This window comes from Trachymyrmex septentrionalis, unplaced genomic scaffold (assembly GCF_001594115.1).
Source record: "Trachymyrmex septentrionalis isolate Tsep2-gDNA-1 unplaced genomic scaffold, Tsep1.0 scaffold92, whole genome shotgun sequence".
In the NCBI taxonomy this organism is placed as follows: Eukaryota; Metazoa; Arthropoda; class Insecta; order Hymenoptera; family Formicidae; genus Trachymyrmex; species Trachymyrmex septentrionalis.
The window spans coordinates 80160-98043 of NW_017306112.1; the positions used below are offsets into that span (position 1 = coordinate 80160).

General features: G+C 34.8%; 2 protein-coding genes across 5 annotated transcripts; one reads left to right on the top strand and one right to left on the bottom strand.

Moving 5' to 3' along the window:
- Nucleotides 1-621: 621 nt before the first annotated feature.
- Nucleotides 622-2154, bottom strand: LOC108756059. Its single transcript, XM_018499618.1, has one exon. It carries the CDS (start codon nucleotides 2152-2154, stop codon nucleotides 622-624), a length of 1533 nt encoding a protein of 510 aa, XP_018355120.1.
- A 3259-nt stretch (nucleotides 2155-5413) lies between these two features.
- LOC108756066 (protein KTI12 homolog) lies at nucleotides 5414-16296 on the top strand. Of its 4 annotated transcripts, XM_018499626.1 has the most exons (6): nucleotides 5414-5489; nucleotides 5624-5760; nucleotides 6966-7227; nucleotides 7302-7440; nucleotides 7515-7577; nucleotides 16083-16296. In XM_018499626.1, the coding sequence occupies exons 1-6, from the start codon at nucleotides 5422-5424 to the stop codon at nucleotides 16281-16283; spliced, it is 870 nt and encodes a 289-aa protein (XP_018355128.1). In that variant the 5' UTR covers nucleotides 5414-5421; the 3' UTR covers nucleotides 16284-16296. The 4 variants fall into 4 exon arrangements, with proteins under 4 accessions (XP_018355128.1, XP_018355130.1, XP_018355129.1 ...); XM_018499628.1 differs by lacking the exon at nucleotides 5624-5760 and having other exon boundaries at nucleotides 5417-5489; XM_018499627.1 differs by having other exon boundaries at nucleotides 5436-5760.
- Nucleotides 16297-17884: the final 1588 nt, after the last annotated feature.

A 17884-nucleotide genomic window follows, 5' to 3' on the forward strand; every position in this document is an offset into this window, starting at 1 on the left:
AAAATTTGTTTAAAGTTTGTTTAAAGTTTAAGATAAATAAACAAACAAAACGGCGAAAGAAGAGTCATTAGATTATAAAACATTTAATTAATTAAAAATATTAGGCGAAGATACATGAACCGATACGGAGCGGCGCATATAAATGTATAAATGTATAAAAAAACATAACAAGTTTCGGCTACAGGATTGAGCTCTCTTCAGATGTAAAGTGTGATAAAATAAAACAATAAATAAAAAAAATAATTCATGTCGCAATCAACATAAAACGTAAAAAAGTAAAATTCGGATGGATCTCGAAAATACGTGCGATTGAGCAGTCAAGATGTCCAGTATCAAAGCCAGATCGCTAGACAAGACCGAAAAAGAACTTGTAAGAAAAAACAGACTTTAATAATTAGAACCGCCGCAATCATGATAAAATCGCACACTCATCAGCAAACTTGAATAAATCAATATGATCCGCCGCACATGCAAAAGTGAAACAGGTGTAAACCGTAACACGCCGGCAAGACTGCACACACCGGAGCCGGACATGTCGGCGTCGCTCACGATGTGACCGCTCGCTTAAACGAAACGCAACGCACTGAGAGAGGAGAGGAGACGGGCCGACAGAATCGAGAGTCATACTTTGTTTATAATCGGTAGATACGCTTTGTGAAGACCTTCGGTGTCAGTTTGTAGATTCAGACTATTTTTTTGCTTTTTAATATGCAACATTTCCGATATCAACCGCTTTCTGTAAGAAGGTTCTTCATCCAGAATTTGAACACCGTCCCATTGAAAATCATGATCATGAAGAAGCCTATGCTCGGTAATGACAGAGCGAGCAGAAGTTTTGTATCTAATATGGTTACGGTGTTCCGCAATTCTAGTTTTTAATTGTCTGCCCGTCTGCCCGACGTAAGACGCGTCGCAATCATTACATAAAATTTTATAGACGACATTATTTTTCGATGTACGAGGACAAGTGTCCTTTTGGACTCTAATGTACTTGCTCATTTTGTTGGGGCTGTGGAAGGCTACCCTGATATCGTCTTTATTTTTGCGCAATGTTCTGAATTTCTCTGTGTGAGGCGGAATGAAGGGAACCGTAAGCCAAGAGATAGACTCCTTAGTAACGTCACTATCGGTTACAACGTTATGTACATTGTGTTTCTTTTTAATCAAATTTTTTATTCTTTGGTTGATAGAGTCAAAAATAAAATCAAGTGGATAGTCATTTAGGAGTAAGATATTAATGATGAAAGTCAAATTTTTGGTGTGAAATATATTGTCAGATAATAAAAAGGCTCTGTCGACTAACGAAAAGATGGTGCCTTTTTTCTGCGTCAAAGGATGATTAGAATGAAAGTTCAGGAATCTACCTGAAAACGTTGGCTTACGGTACCAGTCTAAATTACACCGATTTTCATTGATAGACACGGTAATGTCCAGGAAATTTATCGTATTTCCGCCTCTTTCTACGGTGAACTGCAAGCGTGGATGGAATAAATTGAATTGTTTTAGTAGCCCGTCGATTTGCGAGGGATGTACCGCAGTGCATATGTCGTCAACGTATCTATAATAAAATAAGGTGTCAAAATTCGACGACATCAAGGACACTGTCTCCAATCTCCTCATCACTAAGTCCGCTATTATCGGTGATATTGGAGAACCCATGGGAGTGCCAAAGCATTGCTTGTAAATCACATTGTCGAAGGAAAAGAACGTCGAAGGAAAAGAGTCTAAGACAAACTGTATTGCTCCCAAGAACTCTTTCTTGGGTAGGGAGCAATCGCTGGCAATAACATACCAATGTTCGTTCACACAGTCAATCGCTACATCCGTTGGCACGTTCGTGAACAAAGAGGTGACATCCAAAGATATTAGTTCGTGTGCCTCTGTGAAATGCACACTCTTTAATTTCTCGACTAATTCGAAACTATTTCTAACGTTACTGTCGGCCTTCGGAATGGTCTTGAATAATTTATTATGTAAGAACGTAACCAAAGAATACAGCGGACTGCGCACCGATGACACGATAATTCTAAAAGAGCAACCAAGCTTGTGTATCTTTGGCAGTCCATAGGCCCTCGGAAGAGACCCGTCACTACAGTACAACGCTCTGTATTCGGAGTCCTTGATATGACCTCCCGTTTTCCATTTTGTGAGCATAGACCTTAAAGCTGTCGTAAGTTTTTTTATTTATTGTTTTATTTTATCACACTTTACATCTGAAGAGGGCTCAATCCTGTAGCCGAAACTTGTTATGTTTTTTTTATACATTTATACATTTATATGCGCCGCTCCGTATCGATTCATCTTCGCCTAATATTTTAATTAATTAAATGTTTTATAACCTAATGAACTCTTCTTTCGCCGTTTATTTTGTTTGTTTATTTATGTTATATTCAGGAGTCTTTACATCGTTGTTATTTAAAGTTTAAGGTTTCAGCTAGATTTGCGCGCTCGACACAGCGACGATAGTCGATTCCGTGAAGGTCCAAGGTGTATCCCCCGTCCTGTCTAGATAATCGAGAAACTCTTCTAAAATTTCAGGGTAATCACGGCAACCCGTGAAATTTCGTACGGTGGCCAGTGACACGGAACATTCGTTACAAATTTCGAATCGTTCGGAAAACCTTAAATGGATGTAATGTCGCAATATCTCAAAATAATTTTTCTTTTCATCGAAGTAAAGAGGTGTAGCACTCTGAACATTTAGTCTCGCCGTTTTCTACTTGACGAAAGAATAATGAAGATACGCAACATGCGCTACGGATCCACGTGATGTAAGGGTTAGTTTCCAACAGATAAGTGCTGATAGGCGGGCGCGAACGCGGGTGTACCGGACATATAGTACGCGCGAACAGGATTCACAGTCCGCGGTGACCGAAATGTGATAAAGTAAAAATATCCTACTTTCACGATGAGGTCTCCGTCAATGGTTGTGGCACGCGGTTGATCGGTGTGCGTGGCTCTCAGACTTCCCATTATCCTGGACTTGGCGTCGAATCCGTCCTCGTCGATTCGTAGCTCTCATGTGCACAATAGTCTAAGTTAGCTAATTTGGTCGTCACTGGTACGAATTAATATGGGAAGATAGTTAAGAAAGGATTTGTTGAGAAAGTTCATTCAGATTTAGCTAAGATGTTTATTAATTTTAATTCACAAAATCAGTTAAATTTAGAATCACTTAAATGTAGAATTACTTAAATTTAGAATTATTTAGATTTAGAATTTGAATTAGGTTTAGAATTATTTAGATTTAGAATTTAAACTAAATTTAGAATTACTTAGATTTAGAATTTGAATTAGATTTAGAATTACTTAAATTTAGAATTTGAATTAAATTTATTTTAAAAGAAATTGAAACGATTACATTCATACGCGGCGCGCAAAACTGAGGCAATGTTTCGCCGATGGAAGAGGACTTAGAAAATTTTTGCCCGAGAGCACTCGACCCAAACGCTAAGACGCTAACTCAGTTACTGTCTATTACTGACTGTTTTCTATTACTCATGCTCCGAGGACATCTTTTTGAGAAGAAAGAGAGAGAGAGAGAGAGAGAGAGAGAGGGATCCACATCCGTCGCTGCCCTGTTAGGGCGCATATGGTGGGGAGGCGTCAGATATGGTCCTAGCGATCTCGTGTACCAATCTATAAGTGATAAAATGTTCATGATTTGTCCAAGAGTGATTTGGACAAGTTTAAAAATATTGCGGACGTGACAGTATTCCACAATACATGATTTCTGATAAGTTGAAATTCTTATTCTCTGTTCCCTATTCTCTATTCCTATCATTATGCCCAGCCCCTTAAGATCGTATCAGACTACCAACTCTGTAGGCCGACCCGACTGCCGATTCTGACTGCTAATCCTCAGCGGACTAACCATATCGAGGCGCTGACTGATTGGATTGGCTAACTTGCGTTTAGATTCGAATCTATTTTTCGAGTTAACGTCGTCAGCGACTCAGAATTATAACTAATAGAAATATAAGATTAATCACGTAATAGTTTGGCGATTGTCTTATGTATAAGAAAAAGTAGTTTGTAAAACAGCTTAGTGCAGAAACAGAAAACAGACCAAAAATCACAATGATATGATACAATTATGTGAATAAATAAATTATTTGTTATATTTACATTCATTACCTAACAACACATTTGCATTGCATGTTAAGAAGTTTTGTGAATCTACCAGCCTTTACCTAAAATTCAGTTATGTCTCGATTTTCAGATATCGTATTATATCCAACACAATTTTGAGATTCTCTCACGTTTTAATAAATTTTACTCTTTTATATATTCCACGTATATGAATCTATAGTCTATACAGACATATATATATATATATGTCTGTATGTATAGACTATATATATATATATATATTGAGTAAATCAGTAGCAATCGTCGGCAAACATCAAGTGTGATCGATCCATAGACTTATAAGGGTGCTGTCCAGTAATGCCCCGCACTCGCGCATGCGCGTAGCTATTAGGTTAAAGTAACGATGTGATGCCGTGTGGACAGCGAAGTCTGGCGAAGTCTGCGCGTCAAACCGGACAACAAGAGGTGCGAGGAATCCTAAGAGGAAAATAGAAATGAGGTAAAGTATTTTAGGTCAGAAAAGAAATCGCAATGGAGTCAGGAAAAAGGCCCAAGAAAAAGTATGTATCCGAAAATTTAGAAGATCTTGGTTAGATAAAAATATCTTTAAAGGTTGGCAGAGGATAATAATAGAGCTTGGTGTAAAATTTGTAATATTTCGCATAAATGTTATCGATATAATTTATCAAGGCATGCCGAATCAGCTTCTCATATAGATAATGTAAATAGTGTTAATGTAGAAATTGATATCTCACAATAAGAGATATGTCTAATATCTATAAATTTATAATTATATTATATTTCTCTTTGGGGCGAATAAGGACGTCAATTTCACGAACAGAATAGATACTCTACTGGCGCTTTAGACTGCGCGCATGCGCGAGGGCATGTCTGGCATCACTGATGCCGTCCAATCCCATAGAGAGGAAATTGGTAATGGAATTCGCAGAATCAACACGACGAATTACAATCATTCCGTTTTCTTTCTTATGGCTCCCGCATACAGAACGCAATGCTTACCACACAGCGAAAGTTGGCACGATAGCCAATCAACGTCTCACTTGCTCGGAAGTAATAGATATATAATTTCCACCGCGCGACAAAAATTGAACTCAATCCAACTTTTGCCACGCGGCAGAAGTAGTATTACATCATTTCTAGAAGTTTTGCAAGATGAGGTCGACTTAAAAACATAGAATTATTGTTTAATGCGACAACTTCCGCCGCGCGGCAAGCATTGCCGCGTTCTGTGTGCAGGAGCCATAACAGTGGTACCAGGTATTTGGAATCCCTGTTCTGGGCGACAGCTGTATTGCCTCCGTATACTCTATGGACGGACAGGGGCCATTAATTAACATGGTTTTTTTCTGCCACATTTGTTCATTTCATGCAAAAACGTGAGTAATTTCATGAAAACCGAAGCTGGTTGTGCTACTGAATGATTACTTATATACATGTAAAAGTTTAAATTTTATCATCAATTACATTACATCAAAATGCCATTAATAATGATAACTGGCATACCATGCAGCGGCAAAACCACGAGGAGCCTCGAGCTCAAGAGTTACTTCGAGGAGAAGTTGAAGAGTAGTGGTCAAAACGTGGAGATAATCAGCGAGAGCAACGCAATAATCCAAACGGGTTACAATAAAAATGTATATTTTGCGGGTAATTTGAAGAGATGAAGGATATTTGCATAGAGATCAATGTTTTCATGTAATTTTGATTATGTTCCAATTTAAACACTGCTAATACCAAGAAACTATTACAAATCTATCTAATATATATAACGCAAACTACAGATTTTCAGTATTAGAAACATGTATGAACTACGAAAAAGAATGTGGATATTACTCTGATATTTGATATTGTTATGAAAAAGGCCGGAATATCCATTTTCCAGTTTTCCTCTGATATTGACCTTTATGTACATGGATATTTTGATAAATATTTAGTATAACACCTCTTTTCCTCCAATTTTCTTTGTAAATTTATGTATTTTTATGGATAAAATATATTTTAATAAGGAAAATCATTGCTCAAATTTCTTATTTAATTTCGAAGTTTTTTGATATTAGTAAATTTAAAAATGATAATTTAATGATAATTTACAACTGCACATGCTCATTAATGTTATTATTTATGAATTAATGTTTAGTTATAAATTAAGTGTAAAATGAGATATTCCAACAACTTAATAATAATAAAAAAATAATTTAATTATATAAGAAAACTCACTTAGATTTAAATCTAAGTTGTAATTTTATTATATAATTATATAATTCTCTGCTATAATTTTATTATATAATTCAAATTGTAGCACAGAATAGTTCGTGATTCAAAATGTATATTTGCATATTCTCTGGTTCTTTAATCAAATACAAATTTTCTTATAAAATAAAGTTGTAATTTTCTCATATAATTAAGCTGTAGTTTTCTTATATAATTAATATGTTATTTTCTTATTATTATTAAATTGTTCAACCATATATTCATAATATATCATTTTATACTTAATATATATTTAATGTATAACTGATATTTTTTAATTCATAGACAATATTAGTAAGCATATGTAATCAAGTTATTATTAAGTTATCATTTTTTCAACTTACTAACATTAAAAAAAAACTTTGAAATCCAATAAGAAAACGAGATTTTTGAGCAACAATTTGCTTTCTTGGAATATACATATTCTGTGCACAATATACAAATTTACAAAATTATAGGAAAATCAAAGGAGAAGGAGGGGCGGGAGGAGTACGCTATACTTAACATTTACCGATATTTTGCAATTTCAATGTGCGACAAATATTCAAATATTACATTGTGTCAATCTGTCTTGCATTCTTTCTGATCTTGCATCTTTTCAGATTCGAAGAAGGAGAAAGCTATTAGGAGTTCAATCAAATCAGATATTCAGCGTAAATTAGATTCAAACGACTTATTGATATTTGATGGCAGCAATTATATCAAGGGTTATCGATATGAAATCTATTGCACGACCAAATTATACAAAACCCCTCAGTGCACGCTGTATTGTAACTTGCCAATTGAACAAGCTTGGCTATGGAACAATAAAAGACTTAATTCAGATCGATACGACAAGGAAATTTTTGATTCACTTGTAACCAGGTGATGGTATAATGATGATGATAATAACAAGAAACTAGTTTAAACTTCTAATATCTAGACATTGAATACAACAGATACGAAATACCAGACACTACAAACCGATGGGATTGTCCACTTTTCACAATCATGCCCGAGGACATTCTAATGTGTGATGAGATTTATTGCTATCTCTACAAAGGGAAATTGCCAAAACCAAATCTGAGTACCCAAATTGTTGGGATCTTTTTCTCATTTTTTTAAATAATATTTCCATACTCACCAATACTCACAGATATTTATTCTTTCAGCCACCATTAGCTCCCACAAATTACTTATACGAATTGGATAACATAACGAAAACTGTGACAAACGTAAGTTTTATGTGTGTGCGTGCGTGTGCATATGTACTCGTATAATTAGGAATGCATCGGATACCGGATATATATCTCTGTCGGATAATGTTGAATAGTCGAATATTGTCTTTTATAACTTTATCCAGACGGATAATAGGATATTATTTTAACATCATTGCTTACGATAAAAACTCCCTTATTGTTGCGCATGGGCGAAAAAAACCATGTTCAGTAGCACTGAACACTAATTACATCCAGAAATACTAATTTTTATAATGAAAAATTTAAATTTAAATATTAAATTTTTATTTTTAATAATTGTTTAACAATAGTTACTAAGAAAGTTGATAAAAATATTGTTTTTCTATCAAAGTAAATAATACTTATAATACAAGATACAGGATGCTTTCCGATATTCACTGCCAGTGCTGAAACTATACAATATATACAATATTATGTTCGCTGTAGATTTTCAGCACTAGCAGTGAATATCGAAATGCACTCACAATTTGATGCCTCATCTATCCAAACACGGGTCCATTCGTTTTTTTCACCTATTTAAAATGGTTCAAAAAATCTCTAGAAATTTACCAACTTTTTACATACTTTCAACTTTCTAAGATATTGAAAACTTCATTTTGGAAAATAATAAAAATATAGTATAATTACCGGAAGACTCAAAGAAACTTGCATGAACAGGAATCACTTGGTCACTATGCCATTAAAAATTTCACAAAATTTAATATACTTTTAAGTTACACAATTTGAATTTAATTTCATACTATACATATAAAAAAATACATTATACTAAATTTAATGTATTTTTCATGAAAATTTATGAAATTTAATTACACATTCCTTATATTTAACTAATTACTATAACTTGATTTTCAGATAAATTATTCATTACTTTTAATTTCGTTCATAACCACATTTACGTGTAAAAGAAGCATCTCTAAGGGTGCTGTCATGACAGTCGGAATTTTGGAAAACAGAATCTCGGAAATGTAATAGAGTGGGGATCAACCAATCAGAATTATTGGGATGCATTGCTCGTCTGCACATATACATTAAATACAAGATTGTGGAAATTGAATTTCTATATGTATAAAAAGAAATTCACATTATTAATAAATAATTGTTCGATATAAATATTCATTAATATATAAGTATTCATTTTTCCATATAAATGTATACCATTTATATCATTGGGGATAAAATTGCGTGTTTGTTCGAAATTTTTGTGGCTGAGTTCCCCATGGACCAATATTTCCAAAATTGTGAAAAATCAAAATTTATTTTAAATATTTTATGAAAAAAGATTATTATACAATATAGTAGAAGAATCCGCAAGAAAATAAAATTTCGATATATTTTTTTATTATAACAGAAGATAGTGAAAGAATCTTATAAATTAAAAAACGGTTTGAAGTTAAAATAACAGTCTATTTTCCGAAAAAGTCGACTCCATGGACGACCCAGCCACAAAAATTTCGGACCAACAAGTACGCAATTTTATTCTCAACGATATATGTGGTTATATTTATATGTTTGAAAAATTAATACTTATCGAACAATTATTTATTAATAATGAATTTCTTTTTATACATATAGAAATTCAATTTTGATAATCTTATATTTAACGTATATGTGCAGACAAACAGTAAGCTCGTAAGATCCTCGTACAGATAACAGCGCTTTGACACAGAGCGCTGATTGATGAAAAGCCGGTTGTGGGGGTAAAATTTACCTCTATCACCCATTTTTCACCAATTAGTGTTCGGTGTCACAGTGTTGTTGCCCGTATGAGGATCTAGGCTAATGCATCTCAATAATTCTGATTAGTTAATCTTTACTCTATTATACGAGGGCAAGTCAATAAGTTCTTACAAAATCTGTTAGAAGGCATTCACAATGCCATGACACATTACTTTTTGACAAGTAGCATTTTTCAGTTGATTACTGTCAAATTTTGAGCAGAATTCATCGCGTGGTTTTATTTCTGTAGATGATTAAAGCGAACAACTTTTGTATTTTTTGCAAAATGGAAAAAAACGAGTTTCGTGCAGTGATCAAACATCTACATATGAAAGATTTAACGCCGAAAGAAATCAAAGCCGAGTTGGATAATGTTCATAGCACATCTGCACCAGCGTTTGCGATTGTGTACAATTGGGTGAATGAATTTAAACGTGGTCCATCCACATGTGATGCACCTTGTTCGGGACGCCCAATTGAGGCTGCTACGCCAGAAATCATCGATAAAGTCCACGATATTGTTTTGACTGATCGACGAGTGAAAGTGCTCAAGCTTGTTGAAGCCACAGGCATATCACATGGCACAGTGATTTCAATTTTGCACGAACAATTGGGTATGAAAAAGCTATCGGCAAGATGGGTGTCACGTTTGCTCACTGTGGACCATAAGCGCAACCGTAATGATTTCAAAACAATGTTTGGAAATGTTTCAATGTAATCCAGATGAATTTCTGCGTCAATTCATTACTGTGGACGAAACATGGATCCATTACTTCACACCCGAGACGAAGGAACAGTCAAAACAATGGACTTCACTGGGTGAACCAGCTCCGAAGAAGACAAAGACCATGAAGTCGGCCGGAAAGATGATGGCCACAGTTTTTTGGGATGCACGCGATATAATTCATATCGATTACCTTCCGTCGAAGCAAACGATCAATGGCGGTTACTACGCAGCCTTATTGGACCATTTAAACAACATTTTAAAGAAAAAACGTTCCTATTTGGCAAAGAAGAAAGTGCTCTTCCATCAAGATAATGCACGGATTCACACATGCCCGGCACCGATGGCCAAATTCAACGAATTCCGCTACGAATTACTTCTCCATCCAGCATATTCGCCAGATTTAGCCCCCTGCGACTATTTCCTGTTTCCAAACCTGAAGAAATGGTTCGGAGGAAAGAGATTCACCACCAAAGAGCAGCTCATCGCCGAAACAGAGGCTTATTTGAAGGATTGGACAAATCATATTATTCGGACGGCTTGAAAAAGTTGGAGAATCGTTAGATCAAATTCATCGAGCTGAAAGGAGACTATATTGAGAAATATAAATGAATCGATCAAAAAAAAGTGTTTTTCTAAAAACTTATTGACTTGCCCTATTACTTCTCGAGATTCCGTTTTCTGAAATTCCGACATGAAAATTAGGACATCACCGTAACAGTGTAGTGACTCGAATATCGGAACATTTTATGCCAGATAATATCCGGTTTATTGCAACAGTGTAATGACTCGAATATTGGAACATTTTCTGCTGGATAATCCGGTTTATCCGGCAAAAATAGTAGGAGATTTTGCAATACCGTGTATCTAGATATGGTAAACATTAAAATCACATTAGGGAGTTTTTGGAATATCGTTTATTCAGATATGATGAATGTTAAGGTCAGGTTATCTTCTTGTTAACAACTAATTAAGAAAAGGATAACATAACTTTAGCGTTCACTATATCTGAATTCACGTTATCGTAAAAATTCTCTATTATTTAGTGAAAAATCGAAATTGCACATGCAGGTTAGACTTTCCACTAAATAATAAGACTTTAGCTTTTATCTAAATATAAATATGGCATTGCAAAAACTCCCTAGTATTTGGCTAGATTATTCGGTATCCGGCCGCGACAATATGCGTTTATCCGGTATCCACCTATTTGATAAAATCATTATCTGGGAGTTGATTGTGTATCTTGAAATAAAATGAAAATTACAAAAATGAACAGATTCACTCGAATATTCATAATTTAATTAATATCTAGTGAGTTTGCTTACTTTTGTAACTTTTATCTCATTTCAAAATACACAATCAACCTCTTGGCTTTTTATCATGGTGGAATAAAAAAGATGAGCTTAGTATTTCTAGACGACGCATTCGAGGAGTGGGGGAAATCCATAGATCTCATAGTAACTGGAACCGAAATTACTTATCCAAGCAGTGAGTGGAAAATGTGAGCAACATCTAAGAAACAAAAGATATATTTCTGTCCTACTCAATAACTTTCCTTCTTTCCGTACATGTGCCAAAAGAGGATAGAAGAGGATAGAAAGATATTTCTGTCCTTTAGATTTAGATATTGCTTCGACATCTGTGTGTGTATTCCCCTTCCAATTACTATAGGTTCAATAAGGTAGTCCTCGTTTATAAAAGGACGCATTTATTTGGCCTGTAACATTCTCGTTTCGCGCATGCATCTATTCTAAGAGAGGGGATCGAAAGCGTCAACGAAGAATTGAAATATAATAGTACGAAGTACGACATGGTGAATAATAAAAAGAGTGATTGTTTAGTGCCACTTACTAGGAAGAAAAAGCAAGGAGATAAAGGTACATATATATTCTTGTTATATTCCTCGTTGATTCTTTCGATTCCTTTTCTTAAGCCTTGTATCCATCATGCTAAAAATTGGTCCGTGACTTCGGATGAAGAAAGAATTGACCCAATTGTAATGGTCATGTGTCAAATTGTTCAAATATGATTTGTTAATTTTTTCTCTGTCCGAGATCTCGGATCGATTTCTAGTATCGTGAACATCGGGCTTTAGAGTAGCGACGTATGTGCGAAATGAGAGAGAACGTTACAGGCCAAATTAGAACAGTGGTGCACTATCGTGGAAATTATTCCCATACAGGAATGTTTGTGCGCATGCGTATCGCCGATATGATGTGAAAGCAGCCAATACGAAACTGAGGGCAGCTTACGCATGCACACGATATTCCTATGTAGGAATAATTCTCACGACAGCGCATCACTGAATTAGAGACCCTCTGATCAAAGTCACAACACAAGATGATTTGAGACTTTGAACCGATTTTTGTATGCAGGGTAGTAATTTTTAGAGAGCCAAAGGGGCTCCGCACAATAAAAGAAACAGAGAATAAGAATTTCAACCTATCAAAAATCATGTATTAGGTGTAGTAAAAAGAAATCTATTATTTTTCCAATAGATGGCTTTAGTAATCTGTATCTCGCGTTGTATAAATGCGATCGGATTACGCCAAATGGCGTTAGAAAGATAAGATTTCGTACTAAAAAAAACTTCTCAGACAGTTTTGTGATTGCTTGAGTCAGTATTGTTTGAGCGCGTGTCAAAGATAGACACCAACAAAGAGAAAATACGCCATATTTTACAGTTTTTCTTCGATAAAGGCGAAAACGCAAGCCAGGCGGCTGAAAATGTGAATAGTGTTTATGGCCTGATACTGTAACAGTCAACATCGCGCAATTTTGGTTTCGTCGATTCCGTTCCAGTAATTTTGATGTCAAAGATGCACGCTCTGGAAGGCCAATTGTCGAAAATGTCGATAAAATAATGGAAATCGTCGAGTCCGACCGTCATGTAAGCACTGTTTCGATTGTCCAGGAGCTAAACATTGCACAAAAAACCGTTTGGAACCATTTAAATAAGGCTGGATACAAAAAGAAGCTCGATGTATGGGTGCCACACGAGTTAACGCAAAAAAACCTCATGGACCGAATTTCCATCTGCGAATCGCTGCTGAATCGCAACAAAATCGACCCATTTCTGAAGCGAATGGTTACTGGTGATGAAAAGTGGGTCACTTACGACAACGTCAAGCGAAAACGGTCGTGGTCGAATCGCGATGAGCCGGCGCAAACGGTGGCCAAGCCAGGATTGACGATCAGGAAGGTTTTGCTGTGTGTTTGGTGGGATTGGCAGGGAATCATCTACTATGAGCTGCTCCCCTACGGCCAAACTCTTAATTCGGACCTGTACTGTCAACAATTGGACCGTCTGAAAGAAGCAATCGCCCAGAAGCGGCCAGCTTTGGCCAATAGGAGAGGAATTGTGTTCCATCAAGACAACGCCAGGCCACACACATCGATAGTGACTCGCCAGAAGCTCCGGGAGCTTGGTTGGGAAGTTCTTATGCATCCACCTTATAGTCCGGACCTGGCACCAAGTGATTACCACCTGTTCCTATCTATGGCGAATGATTTTGCTGATGAAAAATTCGCCTCAAGAGAAGCTTGTGAAAATCGACTGTCCCAGTTTTTTGCCAATAGGGACGAGGGTTTCTATGAGAGAGGCATAATGAAATTATCTTCAAAATGGCAACAAGTTATCGAACAAAACGGTGCATATTTGACCTAAATCGGATCATTCTATAATAACTATGCTAAATAAAGCCTTCAATTTAATGCAAAAATAATAGATTTCTTTTTACTACACCTTATATTGTGGAATACACAGTTTCTGATAGATTAAAATTCTTATTCTCTGTTTCTTTTATTGTGCGGAGCCCCTCACAGGGAGAGAGTGGCAAATTGCCACGTGACCCGGTCTCCTCTGATTGGACATGGGTATCAAAGCTCCATAGAACCGTGGTGAGGGTATGCCCTTTAGGTTAGATAACTGCAAAAGTCACAATACGCTTGTCACCTTGTGCTGCAATTTCTTCCTCAATTTTACAATTGATAAGGTCTTTATAAGTGATACATACTATTAATTTTGGAAATATATACCTTCCTCTATTGTACATATATACATGAAATAAAACTGAATTTTCATTTCAGTTATCTGAACAAGATTTGTGCATATTAGAAAATGCCTGCCAGGTGCGGTGCTCCAAGAGCACAAACTCTAATAAAGAAGGATATTGCTGCACAACATTTACCCAAGATTTTTAATTGAGACAAAAATGGAATGATACACTGCCAGAATTATATATACATACATACAATAGAGAAAGATATATACCTCCAAGATTAATAATATATGTATCGCTTACAAAGACCTTACCGATTGTAAAATTAAGGAGGAAATTGCAACACAAAGTGGCAAGCATACTGCGACTTTTGCAGTCGTCTAATCTAAATGGCATACTCCCACCATGGCTCTACACCATCGGAACTTTGATGCCCATGTCCAATCAGAGGAAACCGGGTCACGTGATGCAATTTGCCACTCTCTCCCCTAGAGACTCTCTAGTAGTCTTAACAAAATCGATAACAGAAAAATATATTAGTATCTCTGTCTAACCTTAACGTGGCGTTAGGTTATCGATTGATTGTTACATTGGAACTGATCAATTGCATTTGCTGTTCAGCAGAATTGATCAGTCATGATTGACCCTTAATTGACCGATTAAGTTAATCAAAATTGGTGAGACCAATCCTATGTTTATGGGAATAACTCACCTTTTTTATTCCATCATGGCTCTTGATGTTTAGTAATAATCATAGTGTAAAAAATAAAGTGTACTATTCCCACGGATGCGCAATGGGTTGAAAGTAGTGGGGAGATCTGTCAACCAATCAATTTTTGAGTTTATTTGCAGAAATTCACAATGATTCGTTCTGCAAATCAGTACAATTTTGATTGGTCGAACTCCAGCATTATGCGCAATGGTTCACCTTATGTAATTAATTCCACCATGGCAACAATCATATGTAATACTCCTATATTGCTAACGTAGCCTCTTTTTGGGAGGAGATATGCGAAGATAGCGAGATAGAGAATATCGGATCTCTCACTTCCACAGTGTACCTCGAGTGTGCGCATATGTTGGCATAAGTAACAAAGTCGTATTTTTTTTTTTTTTTTTAAACATTTTTATATAAACAATGTTGGACACGCGAATGATCATACTGTTATTGAGATCTGATAACTTTGATCTGGCGCAACTCGCCGATTCGCGTAAAGGAGGCACATCCGTGCGTCATGTTTAGCGCCGAGACACTACCAGTGTCCCCAGATACAATACACTACACAATAAATACATACGGACGCGGACCAGTACATATGTATGTATATACATGATAAAATTGGTTAGAAACGCGTGCATGCGTACTGAAGCGAGTCCGCTATTTAAGTGAGAGGTAGATATCGTCTGCGTAGTGTTTTCGCCAGCTCTTAATTGACGTTAGCAATATAGTAATAGTACATATATGGTAATAATTCGTAAGTGTACTACTACACATTCATGAAGCAAGTGATTGAGTGTTAAAAGTGATTGAGTACTAAATTTCACGTAATAACATATTTTTGTTTTTTTCTTCACTTAAATGAGTTTTTTTACTATATAATACATCGTTTCCTTACTTAAAAAGTGATCTAACCTTGAAAAGAAGCAAAATTTTCGAGTGATTATTATATTGAACGAAAAAAAAAAAAAAATTAAATAAAAATTATTTTATTAATTATTATCATTATTAGTGAATTTTTATATAACAAAAATGTCACAATTAAATAACAGAGTATTTTTTAAGATTATGAACAAAAATAACAGAAAATTTATTCTCGGTTATGTTAAAAGTGTTCATTTGACCAATATTTAATTTAATTAATCAACTTTCGGTTATGTTTAAAAATAATTTTTCTCCTTTTCTGGAAAACTCAATTTTTTTTTGTCACTTTTGAAGTAAAAAAATTATATAATCTATGCAGTCTGTAAAGCTGTACACAATGCTCTATCAAACGCCACGGTTTATATGTGAACGTTAACAAGAAATACTTTTTTTTAAAGGTGATACTGTCAATGCAACAACTGGGAATAAATTATGATATAAAAATACCAGGTTCTAGTGTGAATTTAAAACGCATAACCATACCATCAAAACTTGCAATATTAAGAAGACAGTTCATAACTTTTAGTAAAATGCAACAAAATGAAGTTGATCAAATTGCCACATTATTTGTACAATATCTCAATAACAATATACGGTAAAAGTGAATTTATATATCTTTTATGTTTTTTAATTTTAATATGATTTTACGTATGTGTATGCGCGCGCGCGCGCGCGCGCGTGTGTGTGTGTGTGTGTGTGTGTGTGTGTGTGTGTGTACACAAAGATCGTTCGATAAATCTGATAAATCTTTATAAAATGGTAACATCCATTTGATGGCGTGACACCTGAAAATGATCTCTCTTTAAACCCTTCCAGACCAAATGTCAGCTAGAATTGATGCGTTGTTCACGTTCGATAGTCATTTAAAGCGAATGACAAATGTAGCAGTTGTCACAAAAATGTGTACAAAAATGAAAAAAAAAATGAATTCTGTGCAAAATTACAGAATTTGGCTTCGAATTGATTCCTCATCCACTTAATTTTGCATGGAATTTGTTTCCTTTTTTATTTTTATACGCGACAATTGCTTAATTTCTCGCTCGCTTTAAACAACTACCAAACATGAACAACGCATCAATTTTGGTTGAAATTTGACTTGGAAGAGTTTGAAGAATGATACTTTCCAGGTATCATGTCAAAAAGATTTACTCATAAAGATTTACCAGACTTATCGAATGACCCACGTATATACAGAGTGTCTCTAAATTCCCATATACGGAATATAAGATGTGATACTTTATACTAAAACAACTTTTTTCTTTTGCAAAATTGCATCTGATAAGTAGGTTTTTAGGCAGAAGAGCAGGTTGAATGAGTAAACGCAAAAATTATTTATCGAATGTAATTTTACTGTAGGAAAAAGTTGTTCGTTTTAGCACAAAAAACAATTTCTTCCTTTAGTAAAATTGCGTTCGATAAGTAGTTTTTGCAGAAGAGCAGATTGAAATTAACAAATAAGAGAACAAATTATTTATCGGACGCAATTTTGCTAAAGAAAAAAGTTGTTCGTTTTAGTATAAAGTATCACATTTTGTACTGCGGGAATTTAGAGACACCCTGTATATACAAACAGGACATTTAGCATTACGATTCACACAATTTTTCAGATATTTCCGACAATTAAAAAAAAGTTGAAAGGTGAATATTCATCTGTTTTATACAGATTATAACATGCGATAAAAAATTTAAAAAACATTTTTTTATTAAAAAATCAAAGTCATCTTAAATTTTTTAAATAGCATCATACAATTTTTTTCATAATATTGTAGAGGTCTTCAAGACAAATTCAAATCACTATTGAAATGTTACTTTTATTGATGTTTTATTTATTTTATTGATACTTAATAAATTTGCAACATTATTTTTAACAGCAGTACTTACAACCTCTGACTAGACATAGAACATAAACACATATATACATACATGCATGTATTTATTTAATAAAATATGCAATAAAGTCAATAAAAGTGACATTTTGATAGTGATTTGAATTCGTCTTGAAGACCACCTCTACAATATTATGAGAAAAATTGTATGGTGTTATTTAAAAAATTTAAGATAAGTTTAATTTTTTTATGAAAAAACGTTTTTTAAATTTTTCATGCATTTATTGTAGCCTGTATAAAATGAATATTCACCTTTCAACTTTTTTTTAACTGTCGGAAATGTCTGAAAAATCATAAGGACCGTTACGTTGAAC

Bases quoted from the DNA above. Each gene is read 5' to 3' on its own strand.
- LOC108756059 (XM_018499618.1), bottom strand. From the start codon at position 2,154: ATGCTCACAAAATGGAAAACGGGAGGTCATATCAAGGACTCCGAATAC.
- LOC108756066 (XM_018499626.1), top strand. From the start codon at position 5,422: ATGGACGGACAGGGGCCATTAATTAACATGGTTTTTTTCTGCCACATT. The intron at 5,761-6,965 runs GTAATTTGAAGA...GCATCTTTTCAG, and splicing joins TAAAAATGTATATTTTGCGG to ATTCGAAGAAGGAGAAAGCT. The intron at 7,578-16,082 runs GTAAGTTTTATG...TTTTTTTTAAAG, and splicing joins TAACGAAAACTGTGACAAAC to GTGATACTGTCAATGCAACA.